Below are 21,679 nucleotides of genomic sequence, written 5' to 3'. Positions count from 1 at the left end.
TATTATTATTATTTTAAATTTACATTAATAAAAAAATGGTGCAGCCCGTCTAAGAGAAGTAGTTGGAGTTTCGAAATTATAGGTGGGCATGATCAATGCGGCCTGGCCCGCATTTCGACCAGACAATGGCCGCCACCACTCGTTAATGTAATAGCCATCCCAAAGGTGGGATCTTGGTTCTCGCGTATATATACCGTACTCGTGAAGAGTAGGCAGAAGAACGAAAAGCCTCTTCTTCTTCTTCTTCTTCTTTTGCCGAACCCGCCTGTCGTTCACTTCCCGACCTGTCCGCATTCGACCAGCCTTCGGGGAATTATTATTTTATGAGATTATTATCTCTAATAACATCGCCTCTCTGAAGCTGAAAAAAGGAAAAGATAATTTCGTCGTCCCTCGAAATCTCTCCCTCTTTTTTCTTTTCTCTTTTCTTCTTTCAACTTTTTCCTCCCCTACGAAAAAGCTGCTAATTAATTATGTAGAGAGATGGTCGATCGATCGACTCGATTCTCCACTCGTATATCGCGGCGAAAGAATCAAAAAGGTAAATGATCGAAAGGAAAGGATTTTGGGAAGCGACGGCGGCGAGGTGGACCGGGAGGCGAAAAGGCGGCGAGGCCGTTCGCTCGCGTTCCGAGCGTGCGTAAGGGATGAAGTAGGAAGAACGGGAGGAGGGACGCGCGATTGGCCGTGGGGCGGGAACATCGAGGGGTTGTTCGAGCCCAGCAGGTGGATCCTCAACAACACCCCTTTGTCCCTCAATTAGTTACGTTTTTTCCTTTTCCGTCCCTCCTCCCAAATTTTACCTGTCCGTCGGCTCTAGTCAGTTTTCGAGTGTTGCGCCTCGAGACCAACAGTTTTAGTCGAGTCACAGTGAATCCGGTTTCCTCGAATCGTCCTGCAACTGTTTTTATCCGTCCTTTTTTTTTCCTCTCCCCCCTTTTCTTTTCCTTTCCTTTCCTTTCTTTTCTTCTTTTTTTTCTTTCTTTCTTTCTTTTTTTTTTTCCGTAACACGTTCGAAAATTAGACCGTAAAATGAATGTAACGCATCGTAGATTTATCGAAGTTAATTTCGTTCGCTTCGAAAGTCGGCTGCTGCTGCTGCTATTAAATTCATAAAGTAAAACTAGTGCTAGTAAAATCGTTAGGATTAAAATGCTTTGTGATGATTAATATGTAATCAATATATTTTATAATAAACGAGTGCACAGTTTGTTGAAATGTATTACAATTAAAAAGAAGAAGAAAGAAGAGACGTAGGAAGAAGTATGGCTTGGACGGGCAAAGTAATATATTTTTCGTTTCTTAGACAATGATAACTCGACCTTGCTCCTGTACACGTTTTTCTCCCCCCTCCCTACCGATTTCGAAACAACAATACTAAAGATCGTGAAAATGAACGATAGAATTACAGTGATCGATGTGAAAAGTGGGAAATGTAATGCCATGCAATTTTGCGGGCAATTAAATATTTTTAAATGATCCTTAAGACTTGGTACGTTGGGCACGCAATTCTGTTTACGCTTACTTACGTTTCGTCAACCGATAATTTGATCGCGTGCCTTCTTTCCGCGAGTCGTCCACGACAAAAGTCGTAACATTCCGTTTTTTTTTATTTTTTCTCTCTCTCTCTTTCAACAAAACGTTCGAACATATTTCCTTGTCTACTCTTTGTCTTTCCTTTTGAAGAAAAACTGAAGAGAGAAAGAGAGAGAGAGAGAAGAGGTACCATCGTTGTACTTGAATTGGAAATTGTGTTCACAGGTGAATATATACTCAATTCTGGAAATCAAGAGGGAGACGGGAACAACGCGATCGAAGAGGACGATCGCCTCCTTAGAGAAGCGTCGCTAGATTTAGACAATCACCCGTTGGCTGGATTAACCGATGATTCTTTGGGATTAACCGACACTTTAGAACTCGAGAATGATCTTCCTTCGGACTTGCTCGGAGGTAGTCTCTTAGCGAGCGCAAACGTCGAAAGTCTTCTTAACAACGATAGTTTGGATCTACCCGACGGATTCAATCTCGAGGAGGCACTCCAACTCGTTGGCCTCGATGAGGCGCAATCAGAGGTTTGTCCCGATCTTTATTTACCCACATTTTATTCCTTTCTATCCGCTACTTTCATTTGTATGTATGTATATATATATTTTTTTTCCTTCCTCCATTGTCGAGAGAATGTTGAGAAAAAGAATTAGTAGAAACGCAAACATCGGAATAATTATAATTTTGAGAAGAATGGAATGGAATTGGATAATTTCAATAACTCTCGAACTTTCAAGAACGTTGTCTCTCTCTCTCTCTTTCTTTGAAACAACGGAATAACGTTAATTATTATTCTTAATTAAAAAGAAAAAAATTATTTAATCCTTGCTAGGAATTGGAATTTTCGACTTTTATCGAAACAGAAGCGTAATTGTAACATTTTCAGACGTGTTCTGCAAAATAGCATTGGTCGCATCGCATCTTTGACGAGAAATATATGTACAAGAAATTGATCGCAAATGGATCGAATGAAGAGAAATCGAAGATATAATATTATTGCATGACCGCTTCCCCTGTTCTTCTCTTACGAAATATAAAATATATACGTATGTAGGTATATATAGTTTTTCGTTACTCGAAAATCAATTTTTGTTTAACGTCGCCATATATTTAATTGACTGTCACCTTCGTTCGATCGAAAAAAAAATATATATATATGTATGTATGTATATATATAATTTTTATTTAAAAACCGGTCATTTAACCGGTTCGATAGAACGAGGTAATAGGCTAATAGTTTTAGGCTTTGGTTAAAAGTGAATTTATTCAAACAGACGTTTATTACGTTTCAAAATTTCGTTCCCTATTATTATTCAAAATTGAAACTATTTTCTTAAAATTCAATTCGCGAATCATCTCGAAACGACGTAACATTTGAACAAAGATCTCCTTATTCATTCCTAATTTAAAGTACATTCGAACAATTTAAGTCTGCTTCTATTGATTGTTAATGAAAAAGTGATACTATATCATGTATATATAAAAATATATAGGAAACGAAACCGGAAGTGAAGAAGAAGGAAAAAGATAGCATCGAAGAATCGACGAGCGAAGCAAAGGACGACGAGTCGCCGATTATAAGCAGCTCGAGCAGCGTCGAGGTCGCGAAGTCGTCGAGGTGCGAGGATCCTGAGACCGGCGACATGATTCACACACCGCAATTTCATCATCCCCATCATCCTCACCATCGTTCCTTCCAGGTACGTGCGATCTCGATTTTCATTCCTTCTTCTTATCTTATTCTTATCTATTCGAAAAAAAAGAAAGAAAGAAAGAAAAGAAGTGTATTTTGTATATTTTTTTAATATTCTTTTTCGTTGAATAATAAATAAGTTGGCTCGCAAAGAAACACGACGGTTAATGTCGTATCACGGCCCCATCTGCTAAATTACCTTCGTTTGATCTGCCTCTGTTTAAATTATCGTCGTTATAAATATGTATAAATATGTTCTTATACGAGTTAAAATATTATCAAGAGTTTGTATTTATTGCGCTGTAATTAATCATCGCGTGTTACAATATAACGTAATTTCTGGGGAAGTTTCTTCCAAGAAAGAGCATATAATCGTATTTATATCGTTTTCTAATTACATCGTTTTTTATTGCAACAACATCATCATCAATATTTTTTGTAAAATAAAACTTGTATCTATCTGTCAAATTGCTTTTTTTTCCCTTTTTTTTTTCTTATATTTAATAGTATATTTTATTTAAAGAAAAAAAAACTACTTCCCTATTTATTAATTGAAACCTGCCGTAAAGAGATATAAGTATATACTTATATATATTTTATATCCATTTCGAATTATTTTTTTCTTTTTTTTTTTCTGGATTTACGTCCACTGTTTTGAAATCAATTGAAACGTAAATACAGCCGCATATGCAAATCACGCGCATCTCTATTTATTAAGTAAAAAAATAACGATGTTTCCAGTAATTAATCGATTCCATTGAATTAATATCCGCAGATCGGATTACTTGTCCATACTTTTCCATACTTTTGTTTCAAAATCGTTTAAATTTGCTGCGTTAACACCGTGTTGAACCGGATAAAACGAGGATAATTCTCTTAATTTACGATGATAAAATGAAAGTTATTTTTCAAACTTTCGAAAATTTTGCGTTTTGAATATTATCGTAGATGGATGACTCGAAACGAGTGTCCGCGATGTACAAAGTAAAACGTACAAAGTAAAAGTAGATGAAACTATATAAAAAGTATTTATATTCATTAGTGGAGCGTAATAAGTATTTGAAATCTCGTAAAATAATAAGATTATTGTTTTATCACTTTATTGCTATATTATATTTGAAAATTAAATCGCATCACCGTGCATATATAATTTTCTTTTTTCTATATTGGAACATTCTTGAACGTACGGTTTCACGCGGATGGTTAATGTTGGTAATAACGTTGTTAAGATTTCACAATTTCTTCGTTATTCCAGGATTCAAGAGATTTAAAAAATTCCATCAACTTTTACGTATATCGATCTTTTTTTTCTTTCTATAATTTGATTAATAGTAATAATCATTTTAGTAATTTGCTGCTGCATCATATATCGATATATAATTTACCTTTATGCTCAAATCGAAAACTAAACAAAAGTGTATATATTTTTGATAATTGTGAAATCAGGTTAATAATATAATTCAGTTAGATTAGATCATTCACGAAACATTGTTAACCAAATTTTTTTATCGTATTTTAGACCATTTTCAATTAACTATCTATTAATATTGCTTTTCATTATTGTTTTTCATTATTGTTTTTCATTTCTCTCTTTTTCTTTTCTCTCTCTCGTTGGTATTGATTATATTTTAAATGAGAATTATTTATCGGATAAAAATCATTATTGCTCCGATATCGTGAAGAATTTACATTGTTTTTAGTTTAGTTTGTTTAAAATTATCGTAAACATAAATAATTACACCTTTTTGTTCAGATTCGAGATAACAAATCCGATTTATGATATGTCAAATATGTTGTGATATCGTTCGAATAAGTTATACTTATAACTTTGTAAATATAGGTTAAAGAATTGTTCAACGTTTATTATAAACGTCGATCAATTTCACGCGTTTTGAACAACAAATTTCGTTATATAGAAAATTTTACGACTCGTGTAAAGAACTTTGATATCCATCAGAGAAACAATTTCGATTTTTCCGATTTCGAAAATTATCATATATATAAGTGTGTGCGTGGAAAGAAACGAAATATAGATTAGATGCCATTTATGATTTGATATGACATTCCAGATGATTTAATTAGAAAATAGTTTATCCATCATCCAGCAACCAGTTTTCGATAAATGACATTTGCATTTCTAACGTGGAACCAGTTTATCTTACACACAAGTACACACTCTACTTATATAAATTTTTTTTTTTTAAGTATGTTAATTGTGTAACGTGTAATATGTAAACTCGAGCAAATTTATAAGTTTATCGTGCCTGTGTCGAGTAATATATTATTATAGAAATTATTATTTACATTCGGTATCTTCGTTTATTTTAGAGTAGAGGGAAAAAGAAAAAGAAAAAAAAAAGATACACAAGATGTATAATCTATTAATTGGATTTATGATTCGAAACAAACAGGAATTAAACAATCGTAAATATATTATAAAAATACAAGCAAAGGAAAATAGATGCAATATGCATACAAATTACAGAAAAAGGAAAAAAATTCTATCGACATAAATATCCATCATTAAAAATCAATCATAACGTTGATTCACGATCCCTTGATTTACGAAAGACATCGATACAGGTGATTTGAAAATGTAAGATGAATACGCGTTTAAAGTCACTTTTGCGTCCGACTATCACGATTAATCGCGATAAATTTCCAATCTTTTTCTAAATCGTGCCTATACAATTTCCAAATTTCTTTCTTTCTCTCTTATCTCGTATCATCTCGACATCAAGCTTCATCGATTTTTTTCTCCCATCGGTTAAATTTTTAACCGCGTTTCTTCGACTCTAAATTCTCTGCGAATCGTGCATCACAGCGCGCGCGGTAGGCAACGCGTATGCGCGAGAAAGGAGAAACGCGGAGACGGGTAGAAAGAGAAATAGTTATTTCGGTGATCGAGGTTGCACTATATTTTCCAACTTCCATCGTATTTCTTCGAACCTACTGACACACATAAGAGCCGCGCGTACCATCCGAGATAATATCGGTTAATGCGGTGAACGTCTGTCGCTCTCTGATCGAAATCCGCGAGATTTTGCGGAGAAGAAAAAGAGACGACGACGAAGAAGAAGAAGAAGAAGAAGAAGAAGGAGACGCGGTTTTAACGAGACGCGGCGTTTTAGTTTCCAGTTGGCGGAGGAGGTTGTTTTGGTAGGCTGGCAGGTTACGCGCGGTGATCGTAAAAGCCGGCGTGGTCTCGCTCGCTCGCCGCGAGAAAAGTCATGTTCGTTAGCCGAGGAGGAGGACGATCGTGACAATGACCTACCGAGATACATAGTCCTCGGACGAGGAGCGCGAGGCTCGCAAAACGTGACGCAATGCGTGGTTGCATGCACGTGAATAAGCGTAGCTGAAAACTGCCGCCAATCAGAGAACACGGGGACCCCTACCATGATCGTTCACCGTGCACGATCGTGATCGCGTTGTATTCCTGCCACTCGCGGACGACATGCGGCTCGAGGTAAACGTTAAACCTTGTGGAAAATTAGTTTGCCGTTTTTCCATCGCGTTGAAAAACGCTTTGTCCCGTTAAGTCGTTACGCCAATGTCCCGGGATAAATGCTTCGTTTCGATAAAACGTGATTGTGCGACTTGGAAAAGTGTTTGTGTTTCTCTACCCTCTCTCGTCTACCCGCTGATCGTCAATTTCCTTCAGGGGGGAGGGGAGGAAAAAAAGAAAAAGAGAGAAAAAAAATTGAGCGGAATGTGTGATTCGGTACGCGTTTATCCTCTCGTGGGATAGATAGTTTCTTCGCATTTTTTTTTTCTTTCCTCTTTCCTTTTTTATTTTTTAAGAAATAAGAATAAAATGATTCGCGGCAGAAGGACGTTATTATCGTTGCTCGTCTAAGGACAATTATCTCGATATTCCGAGTATCGCGAGTTTCGTAAAAGTGCGCGTTTCTCGTGTATTCGATCTTGTTATTTTTTAATACAGCGACGATGATCGATCTTATTTTCGCGCGGTGGCAAACGTTCCGTACGATCGTACGTCTCGTATCGACGAGTGGCGTTTGTTTTTGATCAACTTTACATCCCCGCGAATCCTTTGATCCGTTCGAGGAAAATTGAAGGAAGAACGCAGAGAGAGTCGAGTCGATTTTTTTTTCCTTTTTTTTTTTTCGTTGTGTGTCAAATCGTATTCCGATAATACACAAATACGTCGAGCGAATGAATATATTGGTTAATAGACACACACATGAATGACGTGCAGCAGTTTGTCGTTAAGCCTCATTCACAGAGCATCGAACAACAATATCAAGCTACTTCAGAATGTTGGAATCTGGTTGTGGACGAAGGTTTGTTACAGGTATATATATACATATACATATACATATATTTCTCGTACATCAAGGATAATTATATTATATAATGAGATAAAAGACGTAAAAGAAAAATATCAATTTACGAAGGAATTAAACGAATTCGAAGCTGGAAAAGTAGTTTGTTCTATGGTTAAATTATCTGTAACGAAGGTAGATGCTACTCGCTTATTTTGCATATGCGCTTATTACATATAATAGGATAATTTTCGAAAGTATCGAACGTTATTCTTATCGACGTTATTATTTTTTTTTTTCTACGACACAACGGTAATTATAACGCAATATCTCTATCTGAAATAATCAATGTTACACCGCGTTGACCACGCATCGCGCTTTTTATTTTTACAAAAAACACCCCGTTTCTACTCTAATCCTTCTTCTTTCCATATCTACAATCTCTACGTATAAAACACACGAACACGCGTACACGTTACGTTCGATGAAAGAGAAGGAAGAAAGTTCGGTTCGGGAAGATCGGTAAGAAAGAGAAAAAAGACGTATATGTAGCGATGTCGCGACCTTGCCTCTAATATGGAAGCGGATAATTGGTATACGGATACGTATAATAGCGTCGAACAGCGTCCACAGGACTCTCAATACGTAATGAGCGAAGTAAATTAATACATATGTGCAATACGGGCGGGTGGCTTTTGCCCAAGAGAGAAGGATGCGCGTATTGTACGAAGGGATTGCGCAACGAGACACGAGTGTCGCCGTACGCGAACCGTATCATTTTTGGAACTCTTCTCTCACGCGACCGTCGTATTAACACTGACCTCACTCACCTGTAATTGCTACTTGTTAGCAACCGTACCACCAAGACGCGGGGCGACGTATGTAATACCCGGCCTATTATACCATAGCCACGCTATGCTCTTACGTCTATCGTCGGATTTTTATTCCCCGCCAAGGAACAGCCTTGAACGTGTCGCGCCACCATCGAAGGAATCGGCTGTATTCCGCGATTCCATTCCACTCCGTTTTAGTATTATTCCTAATGGCGTACTTTGTTCTCGATAACGCCAAATTTAAATAATTATCGCCAAATGAATGCGATCCAACGTAATACCGTGGAAAAAAAGAAATATCTAAACGCGAAGATGCGTTTAGATATACCTCGTTTCGATACCAGACAATTCTACGAATTTTAGATATATTTTTCTTTCCATCGAGTTTTTCTAACTTCTTCTCCGCGTAGGTTTCCATCTTTTTCGCTTGGAAAAGGCTTGAAAATTTCCGCAGTTTTGACCCTACGCTACTTAAAAATTTGAAATCGTAATTAAGCCACCAATCTTTATTACTCGTCGCTTATCCTTCTTACTTATCTTAATCGTCTTTGTACTAATTTAACCGCGTTTAAACCGGTTTAAACATCATCGTCGATAACATTGCACTATAAATTTGATATCGATATCGTAAAACTATCGTTAAGTATGCCGGATGAAAATCTTTATTTCTTCGCTTTCCTATCGAAAGAACAAACGCATTTTCGTTAGAATCGTTCGATTTATTCAATGATCGATTTATTCGAAAGATGGAAATTGTGGGGAAGATAGTGTACGAGGTAGAGATAAAGATTAAAGATAATTTGGTAATAATAAAAATGTAAGGAATAATAAAATGTTTGAATTATGCGCGATAATAAAAAAGTTGGTCTGGCTGTATATATCGAGCGGGTTTGAAAAGAATAGAGAATAATTAAAAATAAAAGGAGGATGGTATGGCGCGCTCTGTTCGCGGATAACGAACGAGAAAAAAAACGAGAAAGGAGTGGAGGAAGAGTTCCGCGCGAGAGAACGAGAGAAGCAGGCTGAGCGCATCAGAATGTAATAGTAATTACAGCCGCAACGTTTATCCTGCGGTGCTGATTACATAGTTGGAAGGATTAGTAATGCAAAACAATTTAATCTCCGCGCTAATAAGTTCAAAAGACGGTGATTCGCTCAATGTCGAAATTTTAAATACGCGCGCTTCTCGCAAATACGACAAATATTTTTCTTTCTTCTTTTTTTTTTTTTTCTTTTTACACGAGTATCCTTAGAAGTATCCTAGATTTCAGGATTTTTCACAAATTTCATTCGTTGGAATTCTTAAAGAGAACGATATAAAAATGGATTTTGTTGATTTTGATTTGATTTTCGGTTCAAGGATCAAAAGATAATTCGATCTCGCGGAAGAAAATTTTCGAAGGAGATTTGATTCGAGAAAATGAACTCGTAAATGAGATGATAAATCACCTTATTTTAATAATTGAATTAAGCTTAATATTTTTCTTTTTTTTTCTTTCTTGAGTATCTTAGAATCCTAGATTTCAGGATTTTTCACAAATTTAATTCCTTGGAAATCTTAAAGAGAACGATATAAAAATGGATTTTGTTGATTTTGATCCGATTTTCGATCCAAGAATCAAAAGATAATTGCGATGGTGGAACGCGATCTTGCGGAAGAAAATTTTCGATTCGAGAAAATGAACTCGTAAATGAGATGATAAATCATCTTATAATCCATAGCTCCCCGTTTTAATAATTGAATATCAGAAGAAAAAGATGCAAGATCGACCGAACGCAGCTTAATATTTTTCTTTTTACATGAGTATCTTAGAAGTATTCTAGATTTCAGATATTCATTCGTTGGAAATCTTAAAGAGAACGATGCAATGGCGTAACGCGATCTCGCGGAAGAAAATTTTCAAAGAAAAATTTGATTCGAGAAAATGAACTCGTAAAAAAGATGATAAATCACCTTATTTTAATAATTGAATATCAGAAGAAAAAGAGCAAGCTCGACCGATCGCATCTTTTGAATTTCGTCCGCATTTCGTAATAAAGTCGAGCGGGTATCGATCAATATCGAAGGACGATCTTTGGCCGTGATTGACGGACATTGGTTACGTCCATTGCACTTCTGATATTTGTTTAAAATACGTTGAGTTGTAAAAAGAAAAAAAGAAGAAGAAGAAGAAGAAGCAAGAAGAAGCAAGAAGCAATCCGAGTATCCTTGGACTTTCGATAATATTTACACGCAACATCGAGTTACGATTGAAAAGAGAGAAGAAAGCGATGCGCGGAGATAAAGAGATGGGGATGGAGATGAAATAAGGGGAATGAAGGAACGGGAAGAAGGAACGGGAAGATCGTGAGAGAGGGCGATCCTCGGGAAGCCGCGGAGGCTGGAGGGAAGGCGGAGGTTGGATCGCGTTGGATCGCGAGCGAGAAGAGTCGAGTAAGACGAAATTAATAAGAGGAACGAAGTATGTAATATGGAAATGAGAGGCCGGGGGAAAGACTGAGACCGACCGAGACATTAGGATGCACTTGTAACGATACTCGAAGGACTCGCCGCGAGCCCGCCGCGGTAACCCGTGCCAGTGGTGCATTAATCTGATGCCTATCTGAATGAATCATAATTAATATCTTGGCCCATTAGCCATCACGGTGCACCGCCGCACTGTATAGGTAATGCGCATACTTTCTCCGCGTATCTTTAATTACTTGTATTTTCTCCGTAATATTCCTCGCCGCGAGATTATTGTATTCGGTTAACCAATCCATTTTTCCATTTAAATTTACCACTCCAAATGTATAATTTCAAAAGAGATTCGTCCTCCACGAATTTTCCTTGCGAGACAATTTTTCTATTTCTCTCTCTCTCTTTGTTTCGACGATTTTATAAAGAAAATCCAGTTTTTAGAGTAACCAATCCATTTTTTCATTTAAATTTACCGCTCCAAATGTATAATTTCGAAAGAGATTCGTCCTCCACGAATTTTCCTTGCGAGACAATTTTTCTATTTCTCTCTCTCTCTTTGTTTCGACGATTTTATAAAGAAAATCCAGTTTTTAGAGTAACCAATCCATTTTTCCATTTAAATTTACCGCTCCAGATATACATTCGAGTAGAAAAATATTTAATTTTTCTCGTCCTCTACGAATCTTCCTTGCGAGACAATTATTTTCGTCTATTTCTCTCTCTCTCTTTGTTTCGACGATTTTATAAAGAAAATCCAGTTTTTAGAGTAACCAATCCATTTTTCCATTTAAATTTACCGCTCCAAATGTATACATTCGAGTAGAAAAATATTTAATTTTTCTCGTCCTCTACGAATCTTCCTTGCGAATTATTTTCGTCTATTTCTCTCTCTCTCTTTGTTTCGACGATTTTATAAAGAAAATCCAGTTTTTAGAGTAACCAATCCATTTTTCCATTTAAATTTACCGCTCCAGATATACATTCGAGTAGAAAAATATTTAATTTTTCTCGTCCTCTACGAATCTTCCTTGCGAGACAATTATTTTCGTCTATTTCTCTCTCTCTCTCTTTGTTTCGACGATTTTATAAAGAAAATCCAGTTTTTAGAGTATTCTCAAGGCACGTACGATCAAGCAATTTTCACGAAGAACGAAGCGACGCGACGGGGCGTCACAATTCCTTTCCGTTCGTCGGGGAGATTCCAAACAGCTGGTGGACTTATGCACTGTGAAATACATAATGCGTCGCGGTATGAGCTATCTAAGATGTGTGAAACGAATTTACCTCTTTGCGAAGCGATCATCAAACTTCTCCGTCAGCTTACTGTAAACAGTAAATACAATAATGCGATAATCTTTGAAACGCGAATGTAATTAATTACAATTTCGATCCTCTCCGTTTCTATTTGCGTTGCGTTATATGTACTTTCCTCGACGAATGACGCTTATCTTGAGAAATTTCATTCACCGTAAAATATAAATATCTATATCGTGTGCGTCGTATTAGTTTTTGGTTAACGAATGAATTTAATCCGCGATCCGTATGCGGTAAACGTAAACAATTTCAAATATATATATATATATATATATATGAGAAGAAACGAGGGATACGAGAGACAAAATATTTTTTTATAGGCTGTAAAGTGTGAGGGATTGAATCGGTATCCGTGGATATTTTGATTCACAACTTTCGTGACAGAAACGAGCTTTACCGGCAGTCACGTACGAAAACACGAACGATGCGCCGAGGTAAAAAGTAGGTAAGCGATCGAGGATCGAAGGGACGTTCGTAGAGTAAACGATGCTGGCAGGTATCGAATACCCGGTTGATCGCTGTCGTACTTCTCGATCAATTGCATTCGCATCGATGTGTACAAATGTATTGGAAAATTTAGAGAGGAAGAAGAGATGCGAAATAAAAATTATTAATCGAAGAGATTTTGAAGGATTTGGAAAGAGAGGAGGATTTTTAGAAGAGGGAAAAGGATAAATATTCTTCTTAAGAATACGCGAATCCAAGATTCCGATTTATTATTGCGACGATAATAGTTGGCAAAAAGATGAAAAGCGTGGTAAAGATAGAAGTGGAAGAAAAGAAAGGGGAGGAAAGAGGAATGGAAAACAGATATAAACGGACAAAGGAAGAAGGAAGAGAGAGCTCGGTTAGAAACTGGCAAGTCCTCGACAGCTCGTTTCAAACATCTGTTCGCTCCGAGAGATCTCTTTCCTCCCAGTCCCGCGATCTCGCAAATTCATACGGCCTGTGACGCGAGCCAACATCGTATACGCCTTCGCGCGCGCGCATATTACGTGTATATGTGTTATACGTTTTTCGAATTTCTCCGATGCGCGGGGAAGAAAGAGCGGTGATCCAAAAATCGGAACCGTAACCAAACGGTACGCGGTGGATAATGTGGATAGAGAGCTGGTGGGAAAATGATTGGTGGAAAGTGCAAGAACCGGGGAATGGAAATAACCGAGATCTCCAAAACTGTGTATAGCGGAAAGACCATGAGAAATTGTTTTAGCACGGTGAACTGGCAACTGGTGTGCGCGTCAAATTCCGAGAAGCGTTCTTGGAAACGGTATAAACGCGCCGAGTTTTTTTTCCCGTCCACGGGGCTCAATCATGAGCGTTGCATCGAAACGGCGAACGAGCGTAAAGTTGCGCGCCATTAGAAATCCGCGATTCGGTATATGGAGGACAAATGGTCGCGGAACAAACGTCTCGTCCTACATTTGGCGGCCTACACAGCCGACAGATGCGGTGACAAGCGAGAATCACCTTAAAGGCGTCGCGCTCCACAGATTGCACCGACCGCTGATTGATGCGAGCGAGCAACAATCGCAAGCCAGTTTCTCTATTCATCTTCTTCTTGCGCTCCATGCATTAGCGACAATGCTAACCTGCATTAAGCGCCACTGACCACTACCGCACTTACGCGTGTACTCCTTTCCTCCTCTCTCCTAACCTGCCCGTTCCTTTCCCACCATTTTATCATTTCAACACTTGCGTAGATTTATGGCCTTGAATATTAGAGCGAATCTTGTTGATAGCGAGTTTGATAACGCTTCGTATACGTTTTTAGATCGTTATCCGTGTAAATTCCGATCGAAACGATCTACTACTCGATCTACCTCGATTCCATTATTGACCAAATCTTTATTGATAAACGCTCTTGTAAATAATCAACGATCGTGTTGCGCGTACGCTTGGTTGAAAGAGTTCGCGTCGTTTTCGCTGTTCGAATAAAAATTATTCTCTCCGATATAATTTCCATATTCGACGCCCAGTTTGACGTTTGATCATGATCAACGCGTTCTTCCTACACGGTTCAAAGGATACTCGTGACACGCTTGATACCAAAATCATTAATATCTCGACCGTCCTTACGTGTGGCCAACACCTACGCGATCAGCAGGGTTTCCGACGATCCATCCAACGAGTCGAGATTTGACAGGTTCGATAACCGCGGCATTCTGTAGACGTGACACTGGATAGATATCTTATAACGAAGCAAGAAAGAAAAAGGATCGTAATTGTAAAGATAGGTAGATTTTATTTTATCGATTGGTAGAAAATAAAATTGAAACATGTTCGGAATGGCAGATTCGGAATAAAATTATTAAAATTTAAACGTTAGGAAAAGTTTGTGTTAATCCGTATAATTTATACATATTTCAGGGTCGCATGCCATTCATGCGTGCAATGAGCATGGAACAACGGTGGCAAGATCTGGCATCTCTTTTATCGCTACCTGGTGCACCAGAACATTTTCCACATACACATCCTGGATACCCAGGGCACGGTATAAGCCACAGTCATTATGAAGCACAACGTAACGTGTTGCTTCACAATGCCACTCTGGCTCCACCGGTGGGTGATCTTAATTCGACCAGTCCTTACCACAATGTAGGTAAGTATTTTGCGCAAAAAAAATTTCACAACTCTATATATTTGAATCGTCAATCGATAAACGAAAGTTGAAATCTTCGAAATATGTTTTATTTTATTTTGTGCGATAAAATTTAAAAAGTATAAAAAATGTATGTTATACCGGCGGTCAAACCATTTTGAAACTAAAATACTGATTGGCGCAGGTGGATCGTCGAATTTGGGCTCGGCTGTAGCAACGTCGATGAATTTAACGAATAGTAGCGAACCGATGGGTGCGGAAAGTGGAGCAGCTTATAAATCCGAGCCGGCAGATATGATGTACTATCACACACCAACATCCGATTCGATAAATCAAACTACCGATGGTTTTCTTTCGTCTCTACTTAACGACGAGGATTTACATCTGATGGACATGGCTATGAACGATGGTATGTACAACATTTTCATTTATTTATTCGATACATAATCTTATACACGAGTTGTCTAAAATTATAAAAAGGATTCTTTTCGAATAATTGATTTTGCACTTTCTTTCCTCTTCTTCTTCTTCTTCTTTTTTTTTTTTTTACAAATGAATAAAAAATATTCAAAATAGTTCGTCGTTGCAACTTTTTATTATAAAAAGGAACGTACAAAACACTTAACATAATATTAGAGAGTACCGTTTTATAAAATAAAGTGTTGTGTCTTTACGTATAATAATTTCATGATTTGGTCTTAAAAGCTAATATTTGTACGATCGATACAATAAGATAAACTTGTATTCAAAAATACAACTGGAACGTTTTCGCAAATTGCATATTATTCTCTTAAAGTTAAACTCTTCGCATCAACAAAACTAATAACGTTATATTATCTCGTATGTATGTAACTTATAGCTCTAAACGAGTTTACAATCCAGTCTATTTCGTATAAATAAGTTATTAATTACTGTTTATTTAGATAAAAAAAAAGTTACTATCAATGTATTAATCTTGTTGGATTATTAACGTTAAATATATAAAAATATAATGAATAGAAAATTCTTTGTACCTCTGACTTAGCGAATAAAGAAACAAAGCTTACTACCCTGTTTCTAAGAGTAATACGATAAAATATATGTGGATGAGAAAAATAAATTTTCTACCATTCTTCTTCCGGTTCTTGTGCTACGGAATACGCTTCTTCCGTATATTCTTCCGCGAATGCTTCAGACTATATACAAATATTAATATATAAATATATATATATATATATACATACATACATATTATTTATTTTCTAATTATTATTATATTTAATTTCAATTAAGATATTAGAATGGAAAAAAAGATATACACGTACCTCTCTAACATCTTCACCTCCAAATTTGCTTATACCTCTTCCAGGCATGAAATTCCTATTCGCGTTTCCACCCATCATCCAATCTGGTACGGATTGATTTGCTTGTTTCAATATTCTGACAAGATCACCTCGCAATGGTGCATCTTCTTCAGGATCGAAGAAAGAAGTCGCTCTTCCTCGATTTCCTACACGTCCAGTTCTTCCAATTCGATGAACGTACTCGTCAATCCCTTTTGGCAAGTCGTAATTTATAACATGCGAAACATTTTTAATGTCTAAACCTCTTGCAGCCACCGCTGTAGCTACTAAAATGGACATCCTTCCACTTTTGAAATCGGCTAATGCTTCTTCCCTTTGTCTCTGTAATCTATCGCCATGAATACTGGTGGTAGGATAATTATTCTCGGATAAGAAAACGGCAATAAAATCGGCTTTCTTTTTCATCTCAACGAATACTAGAGTGCCACCTAACGTACCCGAATCATTTTCCCTTTCTAATATTTCTTTGAGCAAGTCTTTTTTCTTATTTCTAGCAACTTCGTAAAAGTTTTGTTCCACGTCTGAACAAGCTCCACCTACGATACCAACCGCAAGGAACAAATAATTGTTTAAAAATCTTCTTGCCAAATGTTGCACTTCGTCCGGGAAAGTGGCGGAAAACATTAACGTTTGTCTTTCGCCTAAAGGAACCATAGTCTCGTGGTCCACCATTTTTTCGATACTAGGTAAAAATCCCATGTCTAACATACGGTCAGCTTCATCCAATACGAGAAATTGTACGGAAGAAAATTTTACTCTTCCTTTTTCTACAAAATCTAATAATCTTCCAGGTGTTGCTACGAGTATGTGGCAACCAGCAGACAACTTTCCTCTTTGATGCATAACGGATGTTCCACCATATGTGACTACAGTTTTCAAAATTGAATTGAGCGAAAATTTGACAATTTGTTGCCATATTTGTATGGTAAGTTCTCGAGTGGGCGACACGATGACAACTTGTGGTTCGCAATATGTCGAAGTTACAACCAAATCGACAGATCTCTCTAATAATGTATTTATAATAGGGACTGCGAACGCAGCAGTTTTTCCTGAACCAGTTTGAGCACAAGCCATTAAATCTCTACCATTCATGATAATTGGCAAAGCATGTTTCTGTACGGGAGTAGGTTTTTTATATCCAGACTTTTTTATATTGTCTAAAACAATATTTCTAAGGCCAGCTGCCTCGAAACTTTCTATCGGTTGAGGCACATTATCTCCACTCACGTTAACCTGAATATTATCATATTTATCAAAATTAATGCCTATCTCGACACCATTTTCAAATAATGACTTTTCATCGTTAGGTAATTCTGGTGGAATATATTGTTCTTTAGGCTTTTGTGCTTCTTCTTCGTCATTATCTTCTCGAGCAGCAAATGTTTTTTTTCGTCTATCGTTTCTATTATCCTGATTACCATAATCGTTATCCTCGTAATCATTATTATCATCACCATCTTTATTTTTATTATTAAATCCTGTTCTTCCACGATTGCCTCCTCTTCCTCTAGATCCTCCTTTACCATGACCTCTACCTTTACCTCTACCAGTTTCTTCAATATCGGTCTTTTTATCGTTACATTGCCAATAATTTTCATCGTTGAATTCACTTTCATTTATAGTTCCACTATTGGAATTTTTTTTACCCACAGACCAATCATCGTTATTGTTATTTTGTATTATGAATCCTCTTCCTTTTCCATAACTACGTCCACCTTCATCAAACTGATATAAAAATGAATATACAATTAATTTATTATTATTAATTATTTATTAAATGAAAAAAATTGCACTTACGTAAGATTCATCTTTTTTATTGGTGTAAGAAACAGTTTTACCCCAGTCATCAGCCATTATATTCTGTAAAAATTTATTTGTAGTTTTACAATAAGAATTTAAAAAAAAAACTATAATAATAAAACTTATAAATAATATTCGATATAAAAATTTTAAGAAATATTATAAACAAAATTTCTTGAAGATATTACGAATAATAGAAGCGTTTCGTATATGCATATGTACATATATATCACATATTCATAATAACATTCACATATATTCATGATAAAACATTGATTTTTAGATTTATTAAAATTTTTATCTAATACAATGATTATATTTGTTTTAAAAATGGTTAAAAATATCGGAACAATTATTAATGAACAATTTATAAGAAGTTTAATTCTAAATGTAATTTATAAAAAACTGTCTCACAGAAAAATCGATATAAACTATAGAATATATTTGTTTTTACGTAAATATCAACTACTTGCTTTGAAAATTTAACAAAAAGAAAAAATCTACAAAACAAAACAGTTTTGTTGACTTTTTTTCTTCTCTGACCCAATAATTTACCCCCCTCTTTAGTATTGCTTTGTTTGAATCCTTCAATGCAAAATATTTATTTATAAAAATATAAAGCATTAATTGTTCACATAATATTGAAATTCATTTTATCCGATATTTTTTTGTTTAAATATATATAAGTGACATTCAATATTAATTAAATATATCTAATTTTAAACCATAGTAAATATGACACGTGCATATCAGTAAAACAAAACATAATTACCGGCAAATATGGCTGATCAGTATTAACTATGAATAATTGTTACTTTAATTTGAAAAAAACTTACTTGTTGACGAAGGAAGATAAGCAAGGTTTATTTGAAAAAATCGAACAAATCGATAATACAGATCGTCTTCCGCAACTGTCGAAAGACGAATGAGACCGCCCAACCGTAAGAGTAGAAACGCTGACAATGTTCAACCGTTGCCACTATGAACAAAGAGCTGACAGAGCAGCCAACTTAAAGGAAAAAAATTCTGGCGAATCAGCTATCGAGTATTGAATCAATGCGCATGCGTTTTCTGCAGTGCGTTTCATTCCTTCAGATATGTAATAAGGCTTTAATGAACCTGTGCCTTTTTTTAATTGTAATTGAAATAATAATTTGAAATAATGAAATTTTTATTAATGAAAAATTATATTTATATTAAAAATTTATTAATAATTTATTTAAACGAAACGATTCACATTATTAGACAAATTCAAATCAAAAAAATTTCTTAATTATAGAAATAATGATATAATTTTCATTTCACTTTTTAATGATATTATTCATATTAATAAATTCATATTTATTAACACAATGTTTCTATTAACACAATTCTTTTTATAAAATTACTTATGAATTATATTATGAAGAAAAATGTTTTTTTTTATTTTATTTATTTATTTATTTATTTATTTTTTTTTCTTCACATAATTTATACTCGAAATAAAATTATTTTTGGATATTTCTTCAACAACGTTTCTAATACCAACATAATATCATTTATATTGAAATAAAAACTTGAAAATACGTTATTCTTCGTTTAGCTAAGCTAAACCACTTGAAAATGTTTGTAAACGTTGCTTCAGATAAAAGACCATTAATATTCAAGGGCGAATTTTCTTTGTCTACAATGTGTCTTTCAATTCATCGACGGTCAATTTCAATATTTAATGTAATTTGTAGTTTACAATAATAAAAATATTTAAATAACATCACAATTGATTATAAAAAGTTGTACATTAATAAAATATATGATATAATTTTTCAATTAGATTTTATTTTTTGTATGATATACGTAATACAATCTTTTACTTTAATATTAATTTTATTTATTGATATATAATATTGCACACATTGCAATGATTGTATATATTAAGTGTATATAATTGTATATATTAAGGGAATAATATTTTAATATCTTCTATGATAATAATAATATTATAATTGATTTTCTATTTCTAAAAATTTTATTTATAAATAAAATTATAAAAGATTTCTAAATTATCGCATAAAATAATTATATCAAATAATTATCAAATAAAATATATTTATATAAATATATTTTTCTTTTATATATAAATTTTTCTTTTATTTTTTGAAATTCAGTTGAATCATTATTATTAATATATTGATAATCATTTATCTGTATCTAAAACTTTAATATTTTTACGATATAATTACGATATAATTATTATATATATATATATAAATATATAATATTTCTAAACATATCTCTATATAACATTTCATTTACAGAAATACAAATTTTAGCATCTTTTTTTTTTACTATATAGTCTAATGTTTACAAATATTGTTATCTAATATTATTTTACTTTTTCTTAATCATTTTATAAAAACAATATAGCCTCAAAAAAGTTTCAATAAAATTTAAAATCATAATTATTAATATAAATATGTTAGCATTATTATTATTGAATATATATATTTAAAATCCATATAAGATTATAAAATTTATTGATGTGATAATTCTTCATATTATAATTCTTATAATATATATATATATTTTTTTTTAGAAGTGATTATATAACTTTGTTTAGAATAATCTATCTATTAATAATATAATTGCTAAAAAAAATTATCATTATATTATTTTTGTTATAAATATTTCATATTATTTACTTATATGCTATATTACGTATACTAAATATATAAGTACATAATTACATCTATATTTGTACTTTTTTTTTTTTAATTAGTAGCAACGCACAGATATAATGATAAATGATACGAATAAATTATAATCGTTTTCTAAAAACTTCATTAATTTTTATTATATTAGAAAATATTAATTTTCTTTATTAAAAAAATAATATTGTAATAAAAAAAAAATATTGATTGATACAAATTAACCTAGTTCTTAATTAATTATTAATTAGTAATAAAAATCATATAAATAACATTATAAAAGACATGATATCACGATTTATAACGTTTAATTAATAATTAATTAAAATTTGTTTAAGAAAAATTAAAATTAAAGTTAAATTAATAACAATTTATATTTTTGTACAGATGTTTGTACAAAATTCTTGGTTGAAAAAACTGTTATTAAATTACACAGAAAAATTCATATTCTTTATAACTCAATCAAGTCCTTTATTACATCGAAGTGACTATTGACACTATCCAGATGGCATACAGGCGATCCACGTATTCCATTGCGTCCTTGAATAGTAGTAAAATAAACTTTGAAACTGTTTTATATCATACCTTTTTCGAGTGTGTAAAAAGACAATTTGTATCAATATAATTTATGTTTATAAATTGATAATCAATATCAAGTTAAAAAAAAAAAATCAAGCTCTTAAAAAAGATGTATAGTAAATTTTTTTTGTAAATTAAAATGTTTAATTTTTCAAATTTATATATTTTTTTTTTTTATGAATACATTGAAAAATCTAATTTGAAAGATTGCACGTTGCTTATTGTATAAAAATCTATATCTATGAATCTGTTGTTTTTGTATAAAAATTTATAGATTTTCGCACGCATAATGGAAATTAATTGTGAAAATAAATGTTAATTGTATTAATTTTATTAAATGATGAGAACTGTATTAATATAATGATAATTATAATGTATTTAATTTATAGCGTTCGATGAATCGGCAAATTTTTACATTTGAAATATCCATTATATAATATTTATATATTTAAACCAATGTTTCTCAATCTTTTCAAGTTTAACAAATCATTTTAAAAATAATTGACTCTTCATTTATCAAAATTATAATTCTTGAA

At 33.8% G+C, this 21,679-nt stretch overlaps 2 protein-coding genes across 8 annotated transcripts in view; one reads left to right on the top strand and one right to left on the bottom strand.

Annotated features, from left to right (window-relative positions):
- Positions 1–21,679, top strand: part of LOC725081 (segmentation protein cap'n'collar) — a 76,230-nt gene that overhangs the window by 40,430 nt on the left and 14,121 nt on the right. For all 6 annotated transcript variants that reach the window (XM_006571716.3, XM_003251740.3, XM_006571717.3 and 3 more), the window contains 4 exons: positions 1,762–2,072; positions 3,039–3,245; positions 14,506–14,737; positions 14,922–15,146. In XM_006571716.3, coding sequence (XP_006571779.1) covers positions 1,762–2,072; positions 3,039–3,245; positions 14,506–14,737; positions 14,922–15,146 — 975 coding nt within the window. The remainder of the gene's footprint in view (positions 1–1,761; positions 2,073–3,038; positions 3,246–14,505; positions 14,738–14,921; positions 15,147–21,679) is intronic.
- On the bottom strand, positions 15,311–18,956 carry vas (ATP-dependent RNA helicase vasa). 2 transcript variants are annotated; one of them, XM_006571702.3, is made up of 4 exons: positions 18,717–18,956; positions 17,878–17,940; positions 16,042–17,805; positions 15,311–15,912 (listed from the first exon to the last, which is right to left on the bottom strand). In XM_006571702.3, exons 2-4 carry the CDS (start codon positions 17,932–17,934, stop codon positions 15,841–15,843), a joined length of 1,893 nt encoding a protein of 630 aa, XP_006571765.2. In that variant the 5' UTR covers positions 17,935–17,940; positions 18,717–18,956; the 3' UTR covers positions 15,311–15,840.

Source organism: Apis mellifera, linkage group LG1 (genome assembly GCF_003254395.2).
Source record: "Apis mellifera strain DH4 linkage group LG1, Amel_HAv3.1, whole genome shotgun sequence".
Classification (NCBI taxonomy): Eukaryota; Metazoa; Arthropoda; class Insecta; order Hymenoptera; family Apidae; genus Apis; species Apis mellifera.
Note: the sequence above shows the minus strand (reverse complement) of the source record. Positions and strands in the feature narration are given on the sequence as shown.